At 36.4% G+C, this 24,051-nt stretch overlaps 1 protein-coding gene across 1 annotated transcript in view; it reads left to right on the forward strand.

The window, feature by feature from the left end:
* The window catches only part of ADGRV1 (adhesion G protein-coupled receptor V1), a 687,583-nt gene that overhangs the window by 210,548 nt on the left and 452,984 nt on the right, over window positions 1–24,051 (forward strand). The window contains exons 43-52 of the mRNA XM_023730073.1: window positions 6–144; window positions 800–941; window positions 2,966–3,228; window positions 6,803–6,978; window positions 7,744–7,868; window positions 10,488–10,654; window positions 10,751–10,897; window positions 11,216–11,323; window positions 12,176–12,440; window positions 13,171–13,293. Of these exons, the coding sequence (XP_023585841.1) occupies window positions 6–144; window positions 800–941; window positions 2,966–3,228; window positions 6,803–6,978; window positions 7,744–7,868; window positions 10,488–10,654; window positions 10,751–10,897; window positions 11,216–11,323; window positions 12,176–12,440; window positions 13,171–13,293 (1,655 nt within the window). The remainder of the gene's footprint in view (window positions 1–5; window positions 145–799; window positions 942–2,965; window positions 3,229–6,802; window positions 6,979–7,743; window positions 7,869–10,487; window positions 10,655–10,750; window positions 10,898–11,215; window positions 11,324–12,175; window positions 12,441–13,170; window positions 13,294–24,051) is intronic.

Genomic DNA, 24,051 nt, shown 5'->3' on the forward strand with positions numbered 1-24,051 from the left:
TATAGGTTTGAAGTAAATGAAACCCAGGGAAGTTTAACATTGGTAGCCCAGAGGAGCAGAGGGGCTCTTGGCCACGTTTCCTTGTTTGTGTATGCACAGAATTTAGAAGCACAACTGGGGCTGGATTATATCTTCACTCCAATGGTAGGACTCAAGATCAATCACAGATCACTTTTAGAAATGATTCGATAATCATTATTCCTTCAGAATTATAGTGATATAGGTTCTGTATAAGTAATCTTAAAATAATAAAACATTACATATCTCATTGTACATTAGTGCAGAAGACTTCCATGCAGTGGGATGATTTCTTTCACTATTTTGTTTAAAGATATATTTAGAATTTTCAGTACTCTTCTAAAGGTTATTCTGCATTCATTTACTATTTTATTACAATATTTTAAACTGGTAGAAACTTGTTATTGTGTTAAAGAATTTATTTAATTATCTGATCTTGCCAAAGTGTGTCTTAAGCTGCTTGAAAGTTTGACTCATATTTCTTTGTCTTAATTTACTGAAACGCGTTTGGTGTTTCTAAGTACATTTTACTTTGTTTCTTCATGCCTTTTATTCCTTAGCCAAATGTACACTTTCTTCTTTTCCCTTAATATTTATATATTTTTTTTACTCAATATTGTCAGTTTAAATAAAAACTTATCATGCAATAAAGGAAAAAAAATTTCTGTAAGGTATCTTACTCTTTATACCCATAACTGCATTGTATTTGTTTTCAAACATTCTATAAAACTCTGAGAATTATTTAATATGTAATACTGTCTATATTTACCTTTTTGACCAGATTCTTCATTTTGCCGATGGAGAAAGGTCTAAGAATGTAGACATCATGATTCTTGATGATGACATTCCAGAAGGAGATGAAAATTTTCAGCTGATTTTAACAAATCCTTCTCCTGGACTAGAGCTGGGGGCAAATACAATAGGTAATGGATAATTTCTTTTACACAACTCCCTCTCCTGATGATTTTTTTTTTAACACATTGGCAGATGTAAAGGGATTAGAAAGTCTTAACGATTTTCAGTGCTTAAAATGAAAAATAAGCATTTTGAAATTCCTATGTCAGTATAACAGTACTTCTAGCCTGTGTGCATGTGTGCGTGTATGTGTAAGGAACAAAGAAGCAGGTTGGTACCAAAGAGAATATTAACTCATTTTCACAATGATTGTAGATGGTGGTTAATTGGTAGGTGTCTTTCCTTTGGAATTTTAGCTCTGCTTCTGATTTTCTGCTTAGCAACAGAAGCAATGACGAGGTAACTGTTTTAGTGTCACATAAGGATGAAGGGTATTGCTAGATCAAACAGACTACAGGAGCGATAATTCTTTGGTTGAACAGTTTGACCTTGTTACTAAAAGTCATCCTGATCATTGTTTGTCAGGACCCTGCTAACTGTTTAACCCACTGCCGACCAAACCCACTGCCATCAAGTTGATTCCTACTCATTGCGACCCTATAGGAGGGAGTAGAACTGCCCTATAGGGTTTCCAAGGAGCAGCTGGTAGATTTGAACGGCCAACCTTTTGATTAGCAACCTGAGCTCTTAACCACTTTACCATATTTTAAGTCTTTAAGAATGCACGTGCTGAAGCAGATTTCCTGGTTTTGTGCACCACTTCTGCTACCTTCTAGCCTGTGAGTGTTAGCATATTATCTACCTGTGCTTCACTCATCTCCTCTGTAAAATGGAATAATAGACCTCATAGGGTTGGGGTGAGAAAAGGAGTTAACATAGGTTAAGCAATTGTTGTTATTAGGAGTCATCAAGTCCATTCCACTCACAGCGACCATATGTGCAACAGACAGAAACATTGCCCAGTCCTGTGCCATCCTCACATTCATTACTATGTTTGAGCCCATCATTGTAGCCACTATGTCAGTTCATCTCGTTGAGGGTCTTACTGACCCTTCTTGCTGACCCTCTACCTTACCAAGCATGATGTCCTTCTCCAGGGACTGCTCCCCCTCCAAAATATCAAGAGCCGAAGTCTTGGCATCCTTGCTTGTAAGGAGCATTGTGGCTGTACCTCTCTTCCAAGATAGATTTGTTTGTTCTTCTGGCAGTCCATGATATATTCAATATTCTTCATCAACACCATAATTCTAAGGCATCAATTCTTCTTCAGTCTTCCTTATTCATTGTCTAGCTTTCTCATGCATATGATATGATTGAAAATACCATGGCTTGGGTCAAGCGCACCTTAGTCTTCAAAGTGACATCTTTGCTTTTTAACACTTTAAGCAGGTCTTTTGCGGATCTGCCCAGTGCAGTTCATCGTTTGATGTCTTGACTGCTGCTTCCATGGGTGTTGATTAGGGATCTAAGTAAAACAAAATCCTTGACAATTAGTTAAGCAATTAGTAAGTGCTAAATAGTATTAGTTATTGTTACAGTTGTTATTATTAATATTTTTATCGGTAGTAGTAAATAGAAAGCTCTTGATGTTTTACGGTTGCTCAGCCTATATTTCTGACTTACATAGTTCCGATAATATTTTTTTTTGGATTTTCTAAGTAGACAATCGTGTCATCTAGAAAATTGTGACAGTTCTAGTTCTGACTTCCTTCTATTGTTTTTATACCTGTTACCTGGCTGATATCTGTAGGACACTGTTAATAGTAGAATGATGACAGGCATCATTGTCTTGTTTCTGTTTTTAGTGAGAATGCTTCTAATATTTCGACATTAAATTTGATAGTTGCCATAGGCTTCTGATATATATATCATTTCATCAGATTGAAGAAGCTTCCGTTTATCCCAAGATTATTGAATATTTTTATATTATGAGTGAATATGGAAGTGTGTTATTAAATGTTTTAAAATTTCCTTTGTTTCTCAAGTTATCTAGTGAAGAGTTGACCTAGTTTCCATTTAACCATCCATGCTATTCCAGCACTTATAACTCATTCTGTTTTGATTTATTGTTTTAATATTTTCATTTTGACAGCCTTAATTACTGTCTTTGCTAATGATGATGGCCCTGGAGTTCTGTCATTTAACAACAGTGAGCCCTTTTTCCTAAGAGAACCGACAGCTGTCTATGTGCAGGAGAGTGTTGCAGTATTGTCCGTTGTTCGGGAACCTGCACAAGGACTCTTTGGAACCGTGACGGTTCAGTTCATTGTGACCGAGGTGAATTCTTCAACCGAGTCTAAAGATCTGACGCCTTCCAAAGGCTATATTGTTTTAGAAGAAGGTGTTCGAATCAAGGTACAGTATGAGCCTTTAATGAGAAGGAAAGACTATCTTTAATATTTATGAAATAATTTTCTCTTAGAGAAACACCTTAAGTCTTAAGGAAGGGAAAATACACACACACACACACACACACACACACACACACACACACAAAATTCCCAGCTAGATGATATGACAGGTAAAGATTGTATTAGATTACTATGTGACACGTGCTATAATGGAGTCTGTATAAAGTGAAGCTGGAGAAATTTGGTCTGGTAATAGGATAATGGAATGTGTAAATAATAAAGAAAATAAATATTGATATTTAATGTTTTGAGCATATTTAAACAGTATTAAAAAAAAAAAAAAAAAACAGCTGCCATCAAGTCGATTCCGACTCATAGTGACCCTATAGGACGGAGCAGAACTGCCCCATAGGATTTCCAAGGACCTGCTGGTGGATTCAGACTGCCAACCTTTTGGTTAGCAGTCAAGCTCTTAACCACTTTCTCACAAGGGCTCCACTTTATATTGTCTAGAAACCATAAATTAAAAGAAACTCTAAGCCATTCATTGCAGTCATTACAGCCCAACCAATTATTCCTTTTGTCATATTTTTAGTTGAGTAAAATATAACTGCTAACTTCAGACTGCTCATTTGAGAAGCAAATATCCTTGTGAATGTTGCTTTAGCTGCTGTTGAGTCAGGCCCCCATCTCATGGTGACCCCATGCACAACGGGATGTCACTGTTGTGATTTATAAAGTTTTCATTGCTCGATTTTTTGGAAGTAGTTTTACAGACTTTTCTTCGGAGTCTTAGTCTGGAATCTCCAGTGAAACCTGTTCAGCATCATAGCAACATGCAAGCCTCCACTGACAGACGGTGTTGGCTGCACATGCTTTGGTCGGGAATTGAACCTGGGTCTCCTGCATGGAAGGCAAAAATTATATCACTGAATCACTACTTCCCTCTTCTGTGTGAATAGAAATAGCTTATTGGAAAAAAAAAATGAATTTGAGATTACAGTAAGTCCTCGAGTTGTGTACATCCTACTTCTGGACAACTAGTACTTGCCCTTTAATATTATGTAAATTTGCCCTCACTTTGAAATGATTGAACCATCCCCTACTCGCAACAAATTCTTCATCACAATCACCTTCACTTTCTGCACGTGCAGCTTTTAAATCATTGAAAAGACTTCAGCCTTTTCTTGCACTAGAGTAAGGCTAAGTTAAGAACCACATGTACGTGTTCTGACTTACAAATTTGACTTAAAGACACAAAGACTGCTCTGACCAGGGTCGCAATAGAGGGTTCTGGACAGAGTGGGAGAAAAATGCAGGAAAAAAAACAAATTCATAAAAACGACCAGATTTACTGCTCTGATAGAGACTGGAGGAACCTCTGAGACTATGGCCCTTATTCATCTTTCTAACTTGGAACTGAAGCCACTCCCAGAGATCACTTTTCAGTCAAGTGATAGACAGGCCTATAAAATAAACAATAACACCCGTGAGGAAAGTGCTTCTTAGAACAATTAACTATAAGAAACCAAAGGGCAATATTTGCTGAAAAGCAAAGATGAAAAGTCAGGAAGGGGCAGGAAAACCAGAGGAGTGGAAATGCGGAATACAGGGTGGAGATGGGGAGAATGCTGCCACATGTGGGGGATTGCAGCCAATGTCATGGAACACTTTGTGTGTATATTATTGAATGGGAAACTAAGTTGCTCTGTAAACTTTTACCTAAAGCACACACACACGCAAATATAAACAGTTAGGAATGGATCTCTTTTGTGACCGGGGACTGCCTGTAATATAAATGTGAGCAACGTTTACCTTTCAAAACCTCTTTATTTATATATTAATAATTTTCTGTTCCTGGTACTAAACCTTATTTTTAAAACACAGTTTAAGTTTAAAACAGCTAATTGCGTTAGCTCTGGACATGTTTTAAGCCAGCTATATAAAGTATAGTAACTCTAAAATAATATACTTAAAGCAATTTCATCTAAAACCAGTCCAGCCAGTAATTAAATTGCTTAATGATCAGTTTGTGCAAACTTCAACACATTTTTGAGTGTGTACTCATTTGCATATCCCATTTTTCATCTTTTTGGTATTTTAGAAACTTTGATTTGTTCAAGGGCACTTATGCTTAAATTTTATAAAGACATTTAAAAATTCAAATTTGAAGTATTTTATGAATTTTCAATTTCTTTATACTTGTTATATCTTGAAACATTCTTTTTTACAGTCTGTTTAAAGGCTTCTGTTCTTTAGGCAATTGAATGTTAGAGCAATTGGATGAAATAAATTTTCTTTTAACTCACATAACTACTCATTTTTCTCATGTTTTTATCTTGATGTATAAATAGTAAAATGCACATACCTTAAGTGTATGGCTCAGTGATTGAGGGAGAGCCCTGGTGGTGCAGTGGTTAAGAGCTCGACGGTTAAGCAAAATGTTGACAGTTCAAATCCACCAGCCGCTCCTTGGAAACCCTATGAGGCAGTTCTACTCAGTCCTATAGGGTCGCTATGAGTGGGAATTGACTCAATGGCAACATGTTAGGTGTGTGTGTATATATATATATGTGTGTGTGTGTATGTTTACGTATATATGTATGTATATGTGCATGTGTGTGTATATATATACATATATATATATATATTCATGTAACCACCATATGGATTAAGACACTGAACATTACCATCATGCCAGAAGATTCCCTCCTGCCCCTTTCCAGTTAATAGCACAGTTGTCCTCCCCAGAGGAAACTATTTTCTGATTTCTATCATTGAAGACTCATGTTGCCAGTTCTTGAACTTCATATAAATAGAATCGTATTTTATGTGTGCTCTTCTTGTGTCTGGCTTCTTTCCTTTAACATAATTTTTGAGATCCATGTGGTTGCATGTATCAGAAGTTCCTTTTTATTGCTGAGTAGCATTTTATTGAGGGGCCCTGGTAGTGCAGTGGTTAAAGTGCTTTGCTGCTAACCAAAACGTCAGTGGTTTGAACCCACCAGCCGCTCTGCAGCAGAAAGATGTGACAGTTTGCTTCCATAAAGATGACAGCCTTGGAGATCCTATGGGGGCATTTCTGCTCTGTCTGGCAGGGTCGCTATGAGTTGGAATCAACTTGACGTTGGTCGGCATTTCATTGAATAGACTACTATCTGTTTATCCATTATCCTGTTTATGAACATTTGGGTTGTTTCCATCTTGGGGTTTCCCTGTCTATGCCAGCTTTTTAACCATGAAGTCCAGACTTGAATGAAACTGATGGAGTTATATAGGCAGGGCAGGATAAATGAAAATGAAGTAATGCATTTAATTTTTTAGTCTTAGTGTTATTTTTAAATGCTAGAATTATTTCTTTTTTAGACACTTCAGTGCAGTATATCACAGTTATGAAAATTCTGAAAGTAGTAAGATAAAACAGTTGTAACTTTTATGTTATGGGAATCTCTATTAAAAAAGAAATGACATTTTCCAGAACATATTATCTTATTGTCAAAAATGGTTAGCAAATGTCTCTGTATGTATGTTGCAAAATGCTATACTCTAATAACTCTATCTTTTGATTTGGTTTTCAGGCTCTACACATATCTGCCATATTAGACACGGAACCAGAAATGGATGAGCATTTTGTTTGCACCTTGTTTAACCCCACTGGAGGTGCTAGACTAGGAGCGCCTATTCAAACCCTGATAACCGTTTTGCAAAACCAGGCCCCTCTGGGGCTATTCAGTATCTCTGCAGTTGAAAATAGGTATAGTTTATTCCTAAGGAAATTATCACATCTGAAGCTAAGTCGGAAGTGTTTTTTTTGATGCAAAGAAAATGCACAAGGAAATTGATCTCTGATTATTTTAAAGGGAACTTTTAAAATGAGCTCCAGCAGATAGATCCAGAGAGGTCTCTTGCCATCTCATAACAGGGCGCATCAAGAAGCTAAACGTGTTCTGTCTAATGGTGTGGTTAGCAGTCTTATTTTCTCAGAATTCACACTTTTTAGGCAAAGGCCTGAGCTATTTTGTGTTTTTAATAATAATAAAAATAGAGACATAATATAAAATGTGTCTAGCTGCTAAAACCAAGTCAATTCTTTGAGCATGTTGACAGGATTGTAGTCTGAAATTTCCTCTGAAGCTGATAAATTTTTATAGCTTAAAATATTCCAATAAATCTAGTTTCATTAATATAATAAGAATTTCCTGAGTCATTTTTTTCAAGCAAAATTTTTTGAGTCATGGGAGAAGAAACAGCAATGACAAAGTTTTATTTTTTAGAATATGTAGTGTGAAATTACTGATTTTAAGCATTTTCTCATGATCGTAACATCAGAGTGTTACGTTTGTGTTGATTGTTTTTCTTTCTATTTTCATCAGTGAATATTTTTGTGCTTTACAATCTAGTCTTCCTGACTTGGGTAAATTTAAATGTGTATTAAGTATATGCTAGCAACATGATATTTATTTTAAATATGTAGAAATCATACTTTCTCTGCTTTCCACAATCCATTTATATCTTTTAGAGCCACCTCTATAGCCATCGAAGAAGCCAACAGGACTGTATATTTAAATGTGTCACGTACTAATGGCATTGATTTAGCTGTGAGTGTGGAGTGGGAGACAATATCTGAAACAGCCTTTGGCATGAGTACGTTTCATTTCTTATGACAACAAAATTCTGTAACCAGGAAGGATTGTGTGTATGAGGTTTACATTTTTCTCCTGAATTGTATGTAATCGATCTTTTGAAAACGGAAAACAGACATCTAATTATTTTTTGCATCCTCAAATATTTATTGAGTGCCTGTCATGTGGCAGACATGGTGCTGAGCTCCAGGAGCTTAGAGTTGAGGAGGTGACAGAAATAAATAAGCAAAAATCACTGTGAAGTTTAAACTCTAATAAATGTTTTAAAGGGAAAGATCTAAGTGCTGTGAGAACATAGGGGACTGCTTCCTAGGGGTATCAATGTTTTAATTAAGAGCTAATGATGAATAGGGATTGATTATGCAAAGAATTGGATTGGAGGAACAAGGAAGTGAGAGTGGGAAGTAGGCTAGTTAGAAAGAAGCTTAGAGGCATAAGGAACATATCCTAAATTAAGACTTTAAGAGAGGACAGTGGATGTAGAAATATTGGAGTGTGTTGAGTTTGGAGAGATAGGACCAGATCGTTTAATAACTTGAAGAATATATTATCGATTTCAGTCTTTATTCTAGTGGTAATGCAAAGCCTTTGACTGGTTTAGGCATGGAGAAGGGTTACCATGTGTATATACACATATACATAGCATGGTCACATTTGCATTTAATACTATTCTTGGTGTTTTGTAAAGAATGGGTTAGTACAGAAGAATAAGAGATAATGCAAGGAGACCAAAAGGGGAGAGATGTTAGTAGCTTGGACTAGGCGATGGATTGGATGTATTAGGGACCTCTAATAATAGAGGTATTAGGGATGACTACTAGGTTTATAGCTTGTACAGTTGAATGGATGGTCAAGCCATTCACTAAACAAGGAAACACTAGAAATGGACAACATGTTATTTTGGGGATGAGAGTAAAATAAATGTGTTTTAACACATTTTGAGTTTGAGTTACTTTTGAGAGGAAATTTCTCTAGACCTCAAAGGAGAGCTCTCTGCTGGAGAAGTAAATTTTGGGATCTGTAGCATGTATGTTGCATTTAAAGTTATGTAAATTGATGTACTAACCTGGAAAAAGAGACTGCAGATAGGGATGGGAAGAGGACCCAGAGCTGAGCTCTGAGAAGGCTGAGATTGAATGGTTAGGGAGAGGAGGATGACCTAGCAAAGGAGACTTAGAGGACCTGGTGGGAGACTCGAGAGTAGAAGATTGCAGACACCAACTGAAGAGTGTTTTTCAAAGGAGGGAGCGGTCAACTGTGTCAGTTGCTGCTGAGAAATTTAGTAAGGTAAGAACTGAGAAAATATCTCTTGTAGTTAATCATATAGAAGGCATTACTGACCATAACAAGAGCTATATGTATGGAGGGATAAGAACTGAATAACATTTTGGGAGGTGCAGAAATAGAGACCTCAAATATGGGCAACTATTTCAGAAGTTTGGCTGGGAGGGTGGGATCTAGAAAAGGTAGTGGTGGGGGGTGTAGAGTCCAGAGGGTTCTTTTGTTTGTTTAGTTTGAAAAGACCTGAGCATGTTTAAATAATAGTAGAAAGACCTAGTAGATAGGCAAAGATTGAATATTCAGAAGACGACAAGAGGGGTGAAATCCAAAAAAGAAAGTTTCTAATTCAGTTATCTGTTATTATTTGGACTTTACCTGTGTTTTTTGGAAGCACTTGTGGGAGGTGGAGATTCTTAAATGCCAGCAGTCTTTGCTTTCTCTTCCTTCAGCCCCTTGGAAATCATAGTAGGGAAGGATTTGCTCATATGGTCAGGACCGTTTAGGACTGTTAATAAAAAAGCTATGGTTTACCTTCAAAAGGTGGCAAAATAGGAACTTTAGATATTGGATTTCTAGGAAAAGAAATTCTAATGGATATTACATATAAGGCATTGGCGTTATGACTTCTTGAATTTGTAATCAAAAATGATCAATTTATGAGGAACCTAGATTTCAGCCTTGACGTTTATTCTTCCTGCATCATGTTGATACCATTAACTAAAGTTTAAGAAGAATTTATTTCTTTGGGAAAGAATCATGATAATAATCCATAGGATATTTTAATAGTTATTCTTCATTATGTGAGGATTTTGTTTTTTTTGGTTATATAGAATTTTAGGGTATTTCCAGTTATAGCAGGTTGATAAAGACCTTAACAATCATTTGAAGTATGTAAGTCTGCTTTGGCATTCTTAAAATATGCATAATTTAAAGGGAGAAATCACTGGATGGGCATCGTTTCAAATTAATAGTGTAAGTTTTAAAAACCCAATATTTCACATATATCTATAGAGGAGATTATTTTAAAATTTCTCATATACAGTTTTATCATCTTTCTGAAAGTTGATAATAATCATGTTCAGCATATTTTTAAGTGTACGTTTGGTATTTATTTTCAAATATACTTAGGCCTATGTGACTGTAGAGTATTAACAAATTTTCTTATTTTTTAAAAATGGTTATTGTTAATTTTACGTGCTCTAACCTAACACATGTAAATCATAAAAGGATTTTTATTTTTCATAACAGACTCAATGGTCTTACTGTTGAAACAATGTATTTAAAATAGATAAGTTTTGCAAGCATTGTGCACTAGTAAATAATGATTTTTGTCTTTCAGCGGGAATGGATGTTGTGTTTTCCATATTTCAAACTTTTTTGAATGAATCGGTTTCTGGTTGGTGTTTCTTTACTTTGGAAGATTCAGTATATGGTATAATGTTAAGAAAATTGTCTGTGGGATTTTCTACTGTTTATCGATGGCAAGGGATTTTTATTCCAGTTGAGGTAAACACCACTTATTTTACAGTGGACAAAATAAAATGTACATCTAAATTTTGGATGCATCGTGAATTACTATTATTCTTATTCCTCATTCCCTAGGATCTAAATATAGAAAATCCTAAAACCTGTGAGACCTTTAATATTGGTCTTTCCCCCTACTTTGTGATTACTCACGAAGAAGCAAATCAAGAAAAGTCTTCTGTTAACAGTGTGTACACATTCACATCTGGATTCAAATTATTACTGGTAAAAAAAAATCACTTTTTATTGTAGATTGCTTTATTAAAAGAAAAATCAGATTTGTAAGATTTATTTAGATGGAAGTGTGTTCTATGTTAATGTGAAAAAGGACTGTTTGCAGGTTGATACATATTTTAACAAGGTATCTTAATCAAGGGATATTTTGTCTTTCTTGAAATGACTCTTGGATATGCATGCCTAGCAATCAAAATGATTTTTTCAGTCTTAAATTTCAAATATTATCTCATACTATTAGTGTATCCAGTACTTTTCTGAGTTAAATTCTTTCAAATTTTTGTTCCTACTCTCTTGTCTTTTTTGCAGGTACAAACAATCATTATTTCAGAAAGTTCTCAAGTAAGATATTTTACTTCAAACAGTCAGAATTACTTAATTGTTGCCAGCCAGCAAGATAATTCTGAATTGACTCAGGTTTGATTCTTTTAAAATTTTTTTTTTTTTTTTTAATACTATAATTGAAATTCATCAAGGATATGGTCTGAGGTTTAGTATAAAGAAAATCACAATTCAAATGAGGTAAAATAGTGAAGTAGAATGTAGATATTGATTAGTCACAGTTAATTTTTAAACAAAGTTATGACTGTTATATTGTCTTTGAGAGCCAGAGTGGATATAATAATGAACACAAAAATTTCATTAGAATTTAATTGAATTGGAAAACACCATGGAGAAAAATTACACAGCTAGATAGATGGTATCACTAAAAAAAAATTCATAATTAACATTGCCAAATGGTCTCTCAACATCAGCCCAACGATCATACTTTGCTAAATCAGATCTTTTAATCCCAATAATGTTTATTTTGTAATTTTTTGTCATTCCTCAAACTCCTGTAACCTTAAATGCATTGCCAATGTGGAGACTAAAAACGTTAGGTGTTTCTCTTTGTAGTCTATTGCATGAGCAGTGGGTAATGATATAGTTTTCTTACTCAGTTCTAAACTGTTCATATTTAAATTCTCTCCTGTCTTTAACCTTCCCTTCCCTCTGCTATCACCTACCACTGCCCAGATGTGTATTCCAAACTGATTTATTTTCAAAGAACTTGTTTTCACCCACTCTATGTGTGTACATGCACACATACCCATATAAATGCATGCAAAAAGAGGGAGAGAGCATCAGTTTTGATGTTTTTTCATTTATGAAATTATCCTCTGAACTATATAATAGGATCCATAGGAATAAACATATGACATTGGTTAAATTCTCACAAGTGCTCACTTCCTGATGGTAAAGGGTTGTGTGTTTGAACATTTCCTATAGGTCTTCAGATGGAGTGGAAGAAACTTTGTGTTGCATCAAAAGCTCCCTGTACGAGGTGTGCTGTGCATGGCCTTTTTCAACAGAGGAGGCTATGTGTTCTTAGCTCTTTCCCAGGCTAATGCCAGGCTAAATGCCCTTTTATTCAGATGGTCTGGTAGTGAGTTTATTAAGTTTCTTGAAGTGCCAGTCAGTGGGACAACGCAAGTCGAGGCTTTGACTTCAGGCGATGACATTTACCTAATTTTTGCCAAAAACATCTTTCTAGGTGAGAAAATATAGTCTTTGAAATGCATATATAGTTTTTATCAAAGTCATCTAGCATTCATATAGTATGTTCTCTATGAAAATGCTTTTGTAATAATTTTTTAGCTAATCTATAAAATGTTTCTCGATAGATGACAAGTATTGATTATCTGCTAGAAATAGATTTTGGGGAAAAATTTCAAGTTTATGTCCATAATCATGTGATATTCTTAACCACTACTTCAAAATTTTATTAAAATAAAATTATGGGTAGGTGGGTAGAGTGGAAAGATATTTGAAGATACTATACCCAAAGTGCAAACAGGTAACTTTTTAATATTTTTTACTTAGAGTGCCATGGATAATTTATAGTAGTAATAAATAATGTTTAGGAGCTTTTGATAAAATTATTTTTTTCAAAATATTCTGATTATGAATATGCTTTCTTCTTCTTAGTGGAACTTTCAGAGATAAAATTTCAGCATTCCTAAAAAACAATAAAACATTTTGTTGCTCTTCTTTCTTTAACATCTGAATGTGGTTCATGGATAACACTGCATGTAGTAAATGCTAAAAGACTTTTGAAGTGTTTCCCACTAAGTTGTAATTGTTTTAACTAAATGAATTCTGATAAACTTCCTAAATTTTTAAAAATTAAAGTGAATATTTTCATTCTAGTTTTACTGTGTAATTTTGTTGTTTTTTTCCTGTAACTTTTGCCTTCAGATTTGATTTTTATCCCATTATTGTAGGAGCTAAGAATTCAATTGATATTTTCATCTGGGAGACAGGACAGTCCTCCTTCAGATATTTTCAATCTCTGGATTTTACCACTGTTCACCGAATCCACTCCTTTACACCAGCCTCAGGAATAGGTAAGGGCTTTTAAACTACTAACCAATCCTCAGAACAGTGTAGAAAGCGAGAATGATTTTAATCTGATTGAATTAGATGCAGTATCAGATTGCTGGGCACTGATATTTTAATAGGAATATAAAATTAAGATTTGTACAATAATCCTTCAAGAAATCTTTGACTTTCAAAAGGATATATGTTTTTAAAATGAACATTGTGCTTAAGAATAATCAAAATGACTAAAATATGGGGGAAGGTGTTAGTAAGGAATAGAGAAAGATAGTATATTTCTTTTGTCTGGAGAAAGATTAAGAGTGACATTAAATATATATTTTTAAAATATGAAACTATTTATAAGGGGATAACAAGTATTTGCATTTAACAGCTTGAAAAATAGTTGGAAAATGATGGAGAATTTTGCTGTCCTCAGTCTTTCTCCCAACTTTCTTCCACAGTCTGAAATTCTTTCTTGGTTCTCTGTATTTTTTCTTCACACATCAGAAACATATGCAAGATTTTTAATTGCTATGATTTCAGAAACAAATTCTGTTAGCAAGGACAAAAGGATTAATGCTGTCTGGAGGCTGTAGGATTATTTCAGAGTTGGCAAGGAATCACTTGGGTGGGCAAATGATAATAAGGAAAACAAGCAAAGGCCAGTTGGTGTGGTGAGCTTGTCAGGCCACCTCCCTGACAGATGTGAACAGTGCAGGGAGGGCACAGTTAGTGGTGATGAGATCAAGTTGGAAGCCAAGCCTGAAAGGCTCAGCAGATGAGTCTAGATGAACCAAAGTCACAATTTTAAATTGAGACACAGTAATTCTGTCCCTGGTTTTATTGCCTTGATTATTTATATTATGAATGAAACAGAAAATATTTATTAATTAGATGTTATATATGTCATTTTTTTAAAGTTCTAATGAATTCCTTGCCCCGAAAGACTTAATGTCCAGTTAGAAAAGAAAAAAAAAATCAGTAAATTGAAGATAATAATTCAAGGTAGAGTACCAATACAATTTGCCCTGTGAGTGGTAGAACTCAGAGGGTTAAGAGATAATTTTAAATGGGAGTGGTTGGAGTTTAAGAGGAGAACTGAGCTATGACTAGGTTGGATTGGTAGGATTTTGATAGATAGAGGCAGGAAACATTTTTGGCAGGGGGAAAGGTATGAGCAAAGATATGTTTATGGCATTGAGGGCACAATTAGTAAGGTAGAGTGAAGAGGAGGGAGGATTTGCTCAGGAATGTAGTGGTGCTAAAGTTGTAGACACACACAGGAATCTGTAGAAGAGGCTTTGGAACATCAGGTCCAAGGGTTTGAACTGTGCTTCAGATAGTACACGGGTTTTCAAACATTTTAGTGTCAGGAATCTTTCTCCCTCTTAAACATGTGAGGATCTTAAATAGCTTTTGTTTATATAGATTATAACTATTGGTATTTATTAAAACTTAAAACTGAGAAAGATGCAAGGTTTTTTTATTAATTCATTTTAACTTAACAGTAAACTCATTATGTGTGAACATAAAAAACATGTTTTATGAAAATAACTAGAGTTAAAAAAATTTGTGAGAAAGTGGCATTTTTTTTTTTTTTTTTTTTGCAAATCTCTAATTTCTGATTTAATAGACAGTATCTGGAGTCTCGTGTCTGCATCTCATATAGACTCAGGAAAACTCCACCATACGCTCATGAAAGAATGAGAGTGAAATAGGCATACAATATCTTGGTATTATTATAACAATAGTTTTGAACTCACAGACCTGAAAGGATCTGAAGGATTCCCAGGGGTCCCTAGACCACCCTCTGAACACTGCTGAGGTAGAGGAATTCTTGAATACATTTCAAAGACAAGCAATGGTTAAAGGCACTTTTAAAACTCCTCTTAGCTGTGTAGAGAATATGCTGGATACAGTAACTTGCAACTTCTCAGACAAAAATTGAAGAAGGCCTTTAGCTTTACTTATCTGGGGTCAGTTTCCTTTCCATATGAAGCTACTGATTAGTTTTGCCAATTTGTTAAAGAATGCTGTTGGTATTTGGATCGGGATTGCATTATATTTGTAGATTGCTTTGGGTAGAATTGACATTTTTCACAATGTTGAGTCTACCTATCCATGAGCATGGTATGCTTTTCCATTTATGTGGGTCTCTTTTGGTTTCTTGCAGTAGTGTTTTGTAGTTTTCTTTGTATAAGTCTTTTACATCCCTGGTTAGATTTATTCCTAAGTATTTTTTTTTAATAGGGGCTACTATAAATGGGGTTGCTTTTCTGATTTCCTTTTCGTAGTTCTCTTTATTGGTGTATAGGAATCTAACTGATTTTTGTGTGTTAATCTTGTATCCTGCTACTCTGCTGAATCTTTCGATTAGCTTCATCAGTTTTCTTGTAGAGTCTTGGATTTTCTATATATAGTATCATATCATGTTCAGATTAGGATAGTTTCACTTCTTCCTTACCAATTTGGATGCACTTTATTTATTTTTCTTGCCTTATTGCTCTAGCTAGGACTTCCAGCACAGTGTTATAGGAGTGGCGATAAAGGGCATCCTTGTCTTGTTCCTGTTCTTAAGGAGAATGTTTTAAGTCTCTCTCTGTTGAGAATGATGTTGGCTATTTGTTTAGTATAGTTTCCCTCTATTATGTTGAAGAATTTCCCTTCTATACCTACTTTATTGAGAGTTTTTGTCAGGAATGGGTGTTGGGCTTTGTCAAATACCTTTTCTGCATTGATTGAGATGATTTTGTGATTCTTTTGTTTTATTTATGTGGTGGATTACATTGATTGATTTTCTAATGTTGAACCATCCTTGCATACCTGGTATGAATCCTACTTGGTTGAAGTATATATATATATTTTTATGATACTGAATTCTCTTGGCTAGAACATTGTTGAGAATTTTTACATCTAATTCATGAGAGATAGGTCTGTAATTTTCTTTTTTATGGTATCTTTGCCCGGTTTTGGCATCAGGGTTGTACTGGCTTCATAGAATGAATTTGGAAGTATCCTTTCCTTTTCTATGTTCTGAAATAGTGTGATTGGTACTGGTATGAGCTCTTCTATGAATGTTTGGTAGAATTCTCCAGTGAAGCCATCTGGGCCAGGGCTTGTTTTTGTTGGGAGTTTTTTAAATTACTTTTTCAATTTCTTCTCTTGTTATGGATCTTTTTAGATTTTCAGCCTCAGTTTGTATTAGTTTAGTTAGCTAGTGTGTTTCTAGAAATTTGTCCATTTCCTCTAGGTTTTCAAATTTCTTGGAGTATGGTTTTTTATTGTACTCTGTTATGATCCTTTTTGTTTCTATTCAGTCTGTTGTGATGTCCCCCATTTCATTTCTTATTTGGATTGTTTGCTTCCTATCCTGTTTTTCTTTGTCAATTTGGCCAGTGACTTGTTGACTTTGTTGATCCTTTAAAGAACCAACTTTCGATTTTGTTGATTCTTTCCATTGTTTTTTTATTCTCTATTTCATTTATTTCCACTCTGGTCTTAATTATTTCCTTTCTTTTTTGTTCCTGTGGGCTTCTTTTGCTGTTCTGTTTCTATTTGTTCAAGTTGTAGGGCTAACGTTTTGATTTTGTCCCTTTTCTTTTTTTGATGTTTGTGCCTATTGCTATGAATTGACCTCTGAGCGTTGCCTTTGCTATGTCCCAAAGGTTTTATGTGATATGTTTTCATTCTTGTTTGATTCTAGGAATTTTTATTCCATCTTTTATTTCTTCTATTACTCAGTGTTTTTTAATCAAGGTGTTATTCAGTTTCCATGTATTTGATTTTTTTCCTTGCTCTTCCTGTTATTAATTTCTACTTTGATGGTGCTGTGATCAGAGAAGATGCTTTGTATTATCTCAGTGTTTTGGATTTTGTTGAGGGTTGCTTTGTGGCCTAAGATGTGGTCTATTCTGGAGAATGTTTCATGTGCATTGGAAAAGAATGTTTACTTTGTTGCTGTTGGGTGGAGTGTTCTATATATGTCTGTAAAGTCAAATTGGTTGATTGTGGCCTTTGGATCCTTGGTATCTTTGTTGAGTTTCTTTCTAGATGTTCTGTCCTTTACTGAGAGTGGTGTGTTGAAGACTTCTACTGTTATTGTGGAACTGTCAATTGCAGCACAGTTAGAGTTTGTTTTATGTATTTTGGAGCCTTATCATTGGGTGTGTAGTTATTTATTATGGTTATGTCATCATGGTAAGTTGTCCCTTTAATCATTATAGAATGTCCTTCTTTGTCTTTTATGGTGAATTTTGTATTAACATCTGTTTTATCTGAGACTAATATTGCCACTCCTGCTCTTTTTTGGTTGCTGTTTGCTTGTTGTTGTTGTTGTTGTTTCCATCCTTTCTTTTTTAGTATATTTATGTCTTTGTTTCTAAGGTGTATCTGTTGTAGACAACATATTGACGGTCCTGTTTTTTTATCCATTCTGTCACCCTCTGTCTCTTTATGACTGCATTTAAGCCATTTACATTCAGTGTGATTATTGATAAGTGTGAGTGTATTGCTGTCATTTTGTAGTGGTTTTTTTGTTGTGGTGCTGACGTTTTCTTTGTTCCTCTTAGTCTCCTGTGCTGAATTCCTTTTGTTTGTGGATTTTTTTGATTTATTTCTGTAAATTTTGTGTTTACTGATACTTTATGTTTTTCTTCTTTATTTTGGTGCCTAGTTTAGTTAACTTTCCTTGTGGTGTCCTTGAAATTTACCCATATCTTCCTAAGTTCAAATGAGTCTTTTATTGCTTATATTATCTTGACTTCCTCTCCATTTGGAAGTTCTATACTTACACTGTTTGTTCCCTCTTTTATTGTTCTGACGTTGTTGTCCTTTACAGATTGACCTCTCTGGTTCTCTATTGTCAATCTTTTAGTTTTGTTTTGTCCTTGAGAGTTCATTACCTAGGTTGGTATCTGACTGATGCTGTCTTGTGCCCTAGATTCAGGTTGTTGTCTGATGTTGTTGGTTCTCTAATTGAAGGACTTCCTTTAATAATTCTTGTAAGTTTGATTTGGCTTTTACATATTGCCTTAATTTCTGTTTATATGGAAATGTGCTAATTTCCCCATCATATTTGTGTGAGAGTATTGCAGGTTATGTTATTCTTGGTTGGCAGTTTTTGTCTTTTGAGATTTTATATATGTCTTCCCATTCCCTTCTTGGCCTGCACAGTTTATGTCGAGTAATCAGAGTTTAATCTTCTTGTTTCCCCTTTGTATGTGACTTTTCATTTTTCTCGAGCTGCTCTCAGGATTCTTTCTTTGTCTTTGGTTTTGGCAAGTGTGAGTATGATATGTCTTGGTGACATTCTTTTGGGGTCTATCCTATATGGGGTTCATTGAGCTTCTTGGATGGTCAGTTTTTCATCTTTCATGATATTAGGGAAGTTTTCTGTCAGCAGATCTTCAATGATCCTGTCTGTGTTTTCCATTTTCTCTCCCTGTTCTAGAACTTTGATCATGTGCAGATTTTTGCTTTTGATTGTATCCCACATCATTCTCAGGTTTTCCTCATTCTTTTGTCTGATTTTTCCTTAAAGTAGTATCCAATGATTTGTCTTCAGTTTCACTGATCCTGTCTTCCATTGTTTCAAATTTGCTCCTAAAGCCTTCTATTGCACTGTCCATTTCTGAAGTCTTGTTGTTTATCTTTTGGAGTTCTAATTGTGTTTTTGTATGGTTTCTAGTTGTTTACTTATTTTCACATTTTGTTCCTGTATCATTTTCCTGAATTCTTCCATTGCTTTGTGTTTTCCCTGATTTTGTCTGCCTTTTCATGATTTTGTCAATTTTTTCCTTATTTTTGTCTGCATTTTCCTTCATCTGTTTGCTAATGTCTTGGACAGCCCTGAATAATAGCCTTTTGAATTTCCTATCAGGTAGTTCCAGTGCCTTTTCTTCTATTGGAAGGGCATCTAGTGTTTTATTCTAGTCACTTCCTGGAGCCGTCCTGGCCTGTTTTTTAATATGTTTTGATATTGTCTGCTGTTTCCAGTACATTCAGGAATTATTTTGTTTGTTTATTGATTGTAGATTTCTTTGTTTTGTCCTAATTTTTTATTTCGTTATGCCTGGGCATGCGGGCTGGGAGTGTTTTGTTGCCTGCATATCTGTGGGCACTATATTTATCACCACCTTGTCCAGGTGAGCAGGGCCGGTCACTCAGCTATGGTGCAACAGGGCAGGTCCAGCGTAGGTGAGAATAGGTCATTTTGTGGCACAAACTGGGGTTGATGGGCTGGGCTGGGGGGCAGTGCAGGGTGCGGTCTAGGGGTCCAGGGGTCCGTGTCAGTTCTGCTTGGAGCATGATGCTTAGCATGCAGTGGAGATGGACAGGAGGGAAGGGAGAGGATGTGATGTGTCGAGCTAAATGGGGGAGAGAAAGAAGAGAGAGAAACAGAAACAAAAAAGCAAAAAAAAAGATGGAAAAAAAAGTAAATAAAATGGCGGTGTGGTAGGATTCAGCATGTGGGGCAGGGCAGACCTAGGGAGGCTGTGTGCTGGTAGCTCTCTAGCCGAGAGGTGCATCTCAACCTGTCAAGAAGGGAAGGAGGCAACTGACAAGGCTGGGTGGGTGGGAGAAAGGAAAGGAAGGAAGGAGAGAGAGAGAAGAAACAAAGAAGAAGAACAAAGCAAACAAACTAAAAAAATATGGTGCTGAGGCAGGCAGCTGGTGGGGGTCACATAGACCCAGGGAGGCCATGTGCTAGTGGCTCTTTAGCCAAGCAGTGCAGCATGGCCCTTTGAGAAGGAGCTGTGATAGCTCATGCGGCTAGGTGGGCAGGAGACAGGAAGGGAAGGAAAAAAGAGAAGAAACAAGCAAAGAAAAATACAGTGCTGAGGGAGCCGGCTGGTGGGGGTGGCACAGACCTGGGGTGGCACAGACCTGGGGAGGCATGTGCCAGTGGCTTTCTAGCCAAATAGTACAGCTCAGCTGCTGAGAAGGGGTGGGGACAGCAATGGGGCTAGGTGGGTGGTTGAAAGGAAGGAAGGGATAAGAGAGAAGAAACAAAAGCAAACAAAAAATATGGCCCTGAAGGAGCAGACTGGTGGGGGTGTCACAGACCGGGGAGTCCGTGTGCTAGTAGCTCTCTAGCTGTGCAGTGCAACTCAGCCAAGCAAGAAAGGATTGGGGCAGCACACAGGTCTAGGTGGGTGGGAGAAAGGAAAGGAAGGAAGGGAGAGAGAGAGAAGAAACAAACAAACAAAAAAAATGGCACTGAAGGACCCAGTTGGTGTGTGTGGCACAGAAGCTGGAAAGTCATCCAGTGGCTCTCTAGCCCAGCAGTGTGGCACAGCCCATCAAGAAGGGGTGAGGATGGCACACAGGACTAGCTGGGTGGGAGAAAGGAAAGGAAGGAAGGGAGAGAGAAGAAACAAAAAAAGCCAAAAAAAAAATTAACAAAAAAATTGCAAAAAATACGGCGCTGGGTGAAAGGGCTGTTGGGGGCTGGGCAGACCCAGGCAGCAGTGACCTGGTTTCTCTCTGGCTGAGGAACCATGGCCCACTGGAAAGCAGTGGAAGCCACATAGAGAGAAGAAGGGTGAGTGGTGGGAAAGCTTGTATCCCTGCTTACAGGGTGCTCTGTCTCCGGTTGGGAGGTCCGTGAAGTTGCCTTCCCATACTCCCTGTCTGCGTTCCTTGGTGGCTGTAGTCCAAGATGGAGAATCTGTGCCATGTTAGCTGGTAGAGGACCTCCACTCTGTAGCTTTCCTTTTTCTCTGTTCTGTCAGTTTCTTATTCCATTCAGTGGTTAATCGAGTTATCCTTTCATTTGACCCTTAGGGTTCCAGGATTGATGTTTGTATCTGTTTTAACTTAGTTTTTCAGGTCTTTGCTGTAGAGGGATGGCATGGTGTTTTTGTTGATAGTGCCATGTTGGCTCTGCCTCCGAGGGATATATTCTTGAAGTTTTCCTTTTAGGTGCATGACTACTACTTTCTCTACCAGGCATAGTAATGTTTGGATACTTTCACCGTTAAGTCCTTTCAACTGCTGACCAGAAATCACATGTTATTTTTACTTCATTTTTAGGGTTTTTTATTGTACTGTTATTCATGTTTCTGTTTTCTATTTCCTACTCCTTGCACCTCAACCTTATGTCCATACCACATTATCCCATACCCTGGCCACTTCCCATTGAGACTGTTAAGTTTTCTGGCCTCCACACTAGGTTCATGCTGCCATTAGAGTCTTGTGCATGTCTCCATTGTGCTCCTCTTCTCCTTTTTCTTTACATTGTTAACACTCTCATGGGTCATAAATTTGTGCCATTATCTTACAATTTACAACTTCAGTGACTGTCTTATCATTCACTCAACAATGACTTAATGAATAAATTATGTATCTTTCATCATGTATTTATTTAATTTTTGCCTATTTGTCCTTTAATATTGTGCCTTTATCATTTTTGCTTCTCTCGTATTTCAAGTTTTCAAGTGGACTAACCTTGAGTCACTTATTATTATTCAAAATAGTTGCCTAATGAATGTTTTTAAGGATGATGAATATTGGCTGAATGGGCCATTAATTGAAGTTATAGAATTCTCTCTAAAGATTTTTTAAAACATATAATAGGCACATTTTCTAAAAGAATTTGAAAAATTCTGCCTAAGGCTTATTAAAGGGCCCATTGTGAGGTCTCTTTATTTCTTTTGTTTCTGTGACTTGAGGTTGTAGAAGTATGAAAAGATTATAGGTAATTATTTAGAATGGCTTATTATAGATCCACTGAAAGCTGAAATTATACATTAAATAATATTCAAGGACTTTCTTATTTTGAACATGTCAAATATTTTATTAAAAGTATTAGATTGAAGCCATGGTTATGAGGATCACATATTTATTCTGGTAATGACTTGACAGATTTTTGGGTGGTGAGTGATTTTTTTAAATGGAGGAGGAGGAATGAATATGAAAAAGACTCAGGGATGTATACACTTACCTTGCCTTTCTCCTTTCTCTCATTTATTATTTAGTAGATATTTTCTAGTGTCAATTATGTGCCAAGCACGGTAGCAGACACTGGGGAACAAGGATAAGCAAAATCAGGTATAGTCCCTGCCCTGAATAAGTTTACATGGATAAGGAAGAGTGGCATTAAATATAAAATCATACAAATAAATTTTTAGTTACAAACATGCATCTGCTGTGAAGAAATAAAGTACACTTGTAACACAAAATCAGAAGGACTTGACGCAGTCTAAGGAGTGCACAGAAAGCTTCCCTGAGGAAGAATCATTTAAATCGTGACCTATAGATTTAGTAGAAGTTAATGAGGCAAAGAGTTGAGCATAAAGCATCCTCCAGGCAAAGATAAACACCATGTGCAAAGGGTCAGATGATGAGAGTGAGCATATGCTTTTAGGGAAGGACCCGAAAGAGGTCGATGTGGCCCAGACACAGGCAGTAAGGGAAGAGTGGTACGGATTGTACCTGAAGATATAATCAGTAGACAGTCCTGATAGATATTTAAAGGATGATGGTCTTTACATGAAAGAGCCCTGGTGACACAAATGGTAAGAGCTTGACTCTTAACTGAAAGGTCGGCAGTTCAAACTCGCCAACCATTAGTGGGAGAAAAAACCTGCCAATCTGTTTCCATAAAGAATACAGCCTTGGAAACCCTGTGGGGCAGCTCTACTCTGTCATGTAGGGTCACTATGAATCAGAATCGACTCAATGGCAACAAATTTGGTCTTTATCCAAAAAGTAGTGGGGTGAAAGTAGTGGGGGAGTGTGTGTGTGTGTGTGTGTGTGTGTGTGTGTGTGTGTGTGTGTGTGTGTTTTAAACAAGGAATTAGGTCACTATAGGGAGAAAAGCTTAGAGACTTTTGATGGAAGATCCCTAAAGACAAGTTAGGAGACTACTTCAGACTAGAGATATTGGATAATGGAGCTTGGAATGTGATGAGTGATGCAAATGGAAAATCAGAAGTAGAGAGATAGATGCATTCAGAAAATATATTACAAGTAAAGTTGACAGGAGTTGATTTAGATTAGATGTGAGTGAGAGAGAGGGTATCAAGGATAAGTTCTAATATTTGCAACTTATAGTTATGGATGTTCGGTGGTCCTATAACTATTATGATGATCACTAAGAGAGACCAGGCTTGTGGGGGCAGAGGCTTGTGAGTGTGACTGGGATATGTTAAATTTCAGATGCCTTTAAGTCATCCATGTGCAGGTATTCAGTAGGAGATACCAGTTAGAACTTGGAGGAGAACCCTAAACTGTAGGTATAAATTGGGTGTTCATAACTGCAGAGTGACACTTTACTGCAGGCAGAGATGAAATTGTCTAGAAAGAGGCTATGTAATGTGAGAGAAGGGGCCCTTGAACCAAGCCTTGATGAATTCCACTTTTTAAAGGGCAGGTAGAGGAGCATATATGGGCAAAAGAGCCAGAAAATATGAATATAACTAACACTTGCTGAATATTTACTATGTTCAAGGCTGTGTTCTAGCCTTTTTAATGCTCAAAGCTCATTTAATCTTCATTTAATCCTCAAAGCTTTGTATGCTGCTGGAAAGACATTCGCCTCTCCCTTCCTCTTCTATCCAATGCTCTCAGCTTCACCTAAAGTGTCTCCTTTGAAAAGCATCTGGATTAAGGCCACTTAATCACTCTCTTCCTCCCTCTTTAGTTACCACAAGAAGCCCAAGACCCCTGGGGATAAAAATACTCTCATCGTCTATATAGCATCTAGTCTGATGCCCAACTCTCATCTCCCACAACCTCCTAAACCCTTCCATAGCGCCCTATGGAACATATACACTGTGTCT

Source organism: Trichechus manatus, unplaced genomic scaffold (genome assembly GCF_000243295.1).
Source record: "Trichechus manatus latirostris isolate Lorelei unplaced genomic scaffold, TriManLat1.0 scaffold00032, whole genome shotgun sequence".
Classification (NCBI taxonomy): Eukaryota; Metazoa; Chordata; class Mammalia; order Sirenia; family Trichechidae; genus Trichechus; species Trichechus manatus.